This window comes from Symphalangus syndactylus, chromosome 1 (assembly GCF_028878055.3).
Source record: "Symphalangus syndactylus isolate Jambi chromosome 1, NHGRI_mSymSyn1-v2.1_pri, whole genome shotgun sequence".
Taxonomy (NCBI): Eukaryota; Metazoa; Chordata; class Mammalia; order Primates; family Hylobatidae; genus Symphalangus; species Symphalangus syndactylus.
Genome location: NC_072423.2, coordinates 149,161,466 through 149,166,299, shown reverse-complemented (window position 1 = coordinate 149,166,299; position 4,834 = coordinate 149,161,466). Strand labels below are relative to the sequence as shown.

Genomic DNA, 4,834 nt, shown 5'->3' with positions numbered 1-4,834 from the left:
CCCAAAGTGTTGGGATTACAGGCGGGCAGGCGTGAGCCACTGCCCCTGACCTGAATTTGAATTTGAAAGAGGAATGAGTGATTGGAGATGGGAGGGTAGGAAAAATAATAGGGGATGCATTTCATGTCAGTGCTCCCTTTACAAAACGCTTCTGGAATTTTGCCAGTAAATTGTCAGAATCTGGTCCTCGTTTGCTGCCCACGGCTCACTTACGAGCTCTAAGATCCTTACACACAGATTACGAGTCTAGTACTTTGAGCCATTCACGTATCATTTTAATGAAACCATGGATCTTTGGCTTGCGGGGGTTGAAAATGTGTCATATTTTTACAGCAAGACAGAATATTGTGGCAGAACGCAATCCACCTCTATCTTGGCGGACATCCGAAGAAACATATGGCTTTCTGGCTAGTGTAGGTGCGAACTTTGACTCCATCATTCCCAAGCATACCTTTTCCTGAAGTGGGGAGAGACCACAGAAAAGAAAAATCAATCTTCATGAGGCTGGGAGAAATCTAGGCTTGCCATCACCTCCTGGTGGATGGCTTGTTAGTTGTGATTTACCTCACCTCTTATCACATCTCAGCAAGGCAGATAAATCTCAGGGTAGCCAGAGGCATTGGAGGGGAGATAGGAATCTGGGTGGCTGCATGATCTGTGAGCACAATGACATCCACCCCCCTCCCCGGTGCCCTGGCAGATCTTCTAGCTGCAGCAACAGCAGAGCAGGGCAGGAGCTGAGGTCCGCCCACCATGCCCCTAACGTGCTGGCCCATCTGATATTGGTGTCCTGTTGCTGGGCTTATAGTTAGAGGGTTTTTAAACATCTCAATCTTTGGGAACCCCCACTTTTATGTTCAGACCCACACCCACTGTCTTACCAGAAGGCAGTAAGATTGCCAGGAAGAAGAGTAATGCAGAAAGATAGAGTCGGTTCACGGCCAAGAGGGCACAGAGCTGGAACTCCCAGTGGTGGCTGCCTGAGAGGCTGCTTTATAGAGCTGGGCCGGGCTGGGTGGGGCTGGACGCTGGCCTCACTCTTCCTGGAGGGGCAGACTGAGGACATCACAGGGTACTGCAGAATTCAAGGAAGAAAAGGCCCTGGGGCATTCACTGCTACCTCCTTTTCTACAAACCGCTGGGAAAGAAGAGACTCAGCTAAGGCTGTCATGTTTCCTGACAGCAGAACAGGAGAAAAGACCAGGATCCCCATGCCTAGGCCTGAGCACTTTCCCTCTCCCTTCAAATGTACTTTGATATAAACATGACCGTGAAAATGTCTGCTCTGTCTCTCCTTTCCTCTGGAGCACCACTGAAAGCTCAGGGGCGCAGAGGAAGGGTGTTAGGTAACACAGGCTGAATTTAAGCCTGGAAAGACAGTTCCAACACACGGAGTCTCTCAATGTGTCAACCAGTGGCCTGACCAAGACAAAGTAGGGGCTCAGAACTAGTGGAGACGGGACAGCTTCCTTGTCTGGCGGCTGACTTATTGAAGGCAGATACTGCAAAAAAAAAAAAAAAAAAAAAAAAAGTCCTGGAAAAGTTCACTGATGGACTTTGTTCTCCAGATAGCTGGTATGAAATGTTGGCTAGGATTAGGAGACTCTGAAGGTTCTAGGAGAGATTTGTTTTTTGGAGTTGAGGAGTTGAAACTCTCCCTTAGAAGAGTCGGCTCAGTGCTGTGTTCAAGGTTGGACGCACAGTGTCCAGAGGGGAGCCAGACAGGGCTTCTCTGGAGTGACAGAGACTCAGCCCTGGGGAAGGGCCCTTAGGCCTGTCTCTCTTGGGGTAATGAGGGATGTCTGAGAGTGAAGATGATGCTAACTCTGGTTTTGTTCTGACCCTTAAGGCAGGCTTGTACCCAGGCAGCCTGTGATTGCAGGGCTGTGAGTGTGTGGTGTGGCAGTGGAGCATGGCGTTCCTGGCTACACTCTGCTTTGCAGGCCTACGCCCTCAGATGCATTATTTAGCATCTCAGCCTCAAGATCTCCTTCTCAAAAAGTGCATTGGAAGGTTTTGCATGTTTTTTTTTGAGGATGAAATGAGATACAGCTTATAAAATGCTTTGCACGCACACTGCCGTACTGTAGCTACTCAATATTATTATTATTATTATTTGAGACAGAGTCTCGCTCATCACCCAGGCTGGAGTGCAGTGGCCCAAACTCGGCTTACTGCAACCTCCACCTCCTGGGTTCGAACGATTCTCCTGCCTCAGCCTCCAAAGTAGCTGGGACTATAGGTGCCCGCCACCACACCTGGCTGATTTTTGTATTTTTAGTAGAGTTGGGGTTTCGCCATGTTGGCCAGGCTGGTCTGGAACTCCTGACCTCAGGAGATCCACTTGCCTCAGCCTCCCAAAGTGCTGGGATTACAGGCATGAGCCACCCTACCCGGCCAATACAGTAAGCACACATGTTCTTAATATTCTGGTTCTTGTTTACTTACCTTTCCCTACTCTCAGATTATAAAACTATTTCCTATATTATCTTTCTTTTTTCTTTATTATTTTTCTTTCTCATTTAGCTCTATAACTACCTGTGATGATTTCTGTGTATGGTGTAAATTAGGGGTTCTATTTAGTTTTCTTTTCCCCTTTGGAAAACCAATTGTTTCAAGACCAAAAATTATTGAAAAATTGTTGTTTCTCTACTGTCTAGCTGTGCCACCTTTGTTTTAAATCAGTCTCCACATATGCGTGAGTCTGATGCTGGAAAAGTTAATCTGTTCTTTTGTTCTATTTGTCTATACTTGCACTAATGCCATGCTGTCTTACTGCTATAGCTTTATAATAAGTTAATAAACTTTTAAATAAGATCTATCTATCATCTATCTATCTATCTATCTATCTATCTATCTATCTATCTATCCTTCTATGTATTTGTGAGTCTGTCTCCAACACAGCCAAATCTTCCCACTTATCTTTTTTTTGTGTGTGGGTGTCTTGGCTATTTTTGGTTCTTTTCATTTCCATACAGATTTTAGAATCAGATGGTCAAGTTCTCCCAAACAACAGTTCATTATGCCGTTAGTCTTGATTTTTCTCTTTTGTGATGTACAACATCCTGAATGCCTGTGGGCTGTTGTATTTGTGGATTGACTACATCTTGTATTCATGCTGTAATGAACACTACACGAAATAAAGTTGGAAAAGATTCTGCTTCCTAGAGAACGGTAAAATCCCAAGGTCCTGTCTCCCCATCCCATGAATCCCAGAAGATACCAGTGGCTACACAGAGCTCCTATGCCTTAACTTCCCTGGTTAATCTCTGGGACTTAGGGAGCCTGGAAGTGGACAAGGGTAGTGTCCGGGGCTCTGACCCGGAGCTCCAAGTTTCATAACAGAACATAGTCACACAAGGCAGATTATTTAAAGATGACTCACTGCATTTTCCTAGACAACCATCCTTTTAGAGGATCTTTGTCCTAATACCCAGCCCATCCCTAGAGAGTTCTTGAAGATGCCAGCCTTACTGAAGGACAGGGATACATTCCCATGGCCCTGCTTAAGGCCCGCCTATCGCTTCAGGTGGAATCACTTATGTCAAAAGGAAGATCAGACTCCGTGCAAAGAGGTAGCGTCTCATGTCTGATGAGGGGATCCCAGAGCCTATATTTCCAGAAGGACATGGGGACACCTCTCCCATTGATCTGGATAATTTCCAGAAGGAGGTGGGGACACCTCTCCATTGATCTGGGGGGTGATTGGGGCTGTAGTGTGGCTTTACTTTGCCATATAGAACTGATGGGAGAACCGAGGGAAGTTATAGGGTGAAAGTAAGAATGACTTCCTATATTGCTCCCCACTACTTAAAAACTGGGAGATTTCAACCCAGAAGACTAAAGGGCCTGAACATAAAATTCCTCTTGTTCTTCAGGCTACTGGCAAAGCTGGACTTAAATTCTGGCTCTTCTGAGGCTTGCTTCAGGTATCTCCACTCATTCACCATGTTCCTCTAACTGTATATTGGGGTAGGACTTAGAGTGACAGTTAAAGCTCTGAGAGATGACTTCAGACCAAAACCCAAGCCCAAACCGAAGCTGGAAGAGTCCGTCTGGTTTCATATACCAGCTAATTAGACATGAGATTAGTAAAGGAATTACTTTCTGCACCTGGAATGGTTCAGAGAGAAAAATAAGATCTGGTTGTCCCAAGTGATCAAGAAACGCACCAGACAGGAAGGGACTGTGTAACCAGGTGAATCAATTTACTACCTTTAGTAGGATTTGACTGTGTTTGATTCTTGGTGCATGCAGCAGTATAGTCTCCGCATGATTTCTTTGGCTGTGAATAGCATCAGTGGTATCTGTAATTTCCTCAGTGGCTTGACTGCAGTTGCTAATGGAAGCTATGGTGAGGCTTTGCTGGGAATAGGGATGCCAGGTTGGCCAGTCCTCAAGCCCTTGTGGTGACAACGATGGACCACGCATACTTGACCTTGGGTCACTGGGTGGTGTATGTGGGCACCAGGTGGGCCAACTCCAGGCAGATTTCTTGGTATTGGCAGTGGCAGTGGAGGGCTCGATGGGTGGGTAGGTTCTCAGGTCCCTTGGCAGCATGAATGGCGTGAGTGAGGGTAGCAGTGGTGCAGGATAACACTCAGGCTCCCAGGTGCACTTCCTAATGTTAGTGGTGGCTATGATGGGCTTGGCAGGCTAGTCTCTAGGCTCCTAGGCAACACATGTGGGTGGCTGTGGTTGGTGGTGTTAGCAGCAGGCTAGGTGGGCCCATCTTCAGGTCCCTAGGAGGAGTATACAAGGGCCAGAGATGGTGGAATGGATCGGGTAATTCCTAGTCCTCAGATGGGGTGCTCAGTATCTGGGGGCATGATGT

The 4,834-nt window shown here is 46.7% G+C and overlaps 1 protein-coding gene across 1 annotated transcript; it reads right to left on the bottom strand.

The window, feature by feature from the left end:
- Positions 1–275: 275 nt before the first annotated feature.
- DEFB136 (defensin beta 136) lies at positions 276–3,950 on the bottom strand. The gene is given in 3 exon segments (XM_055288272.2): positions 276–457; positions 882–988; positions 3,850–3,950. Coding segments are annotated over 3 exon segments (390 nt in total).
- Positions 3,951–4,834: the final 884 nt, after the last annotated feature.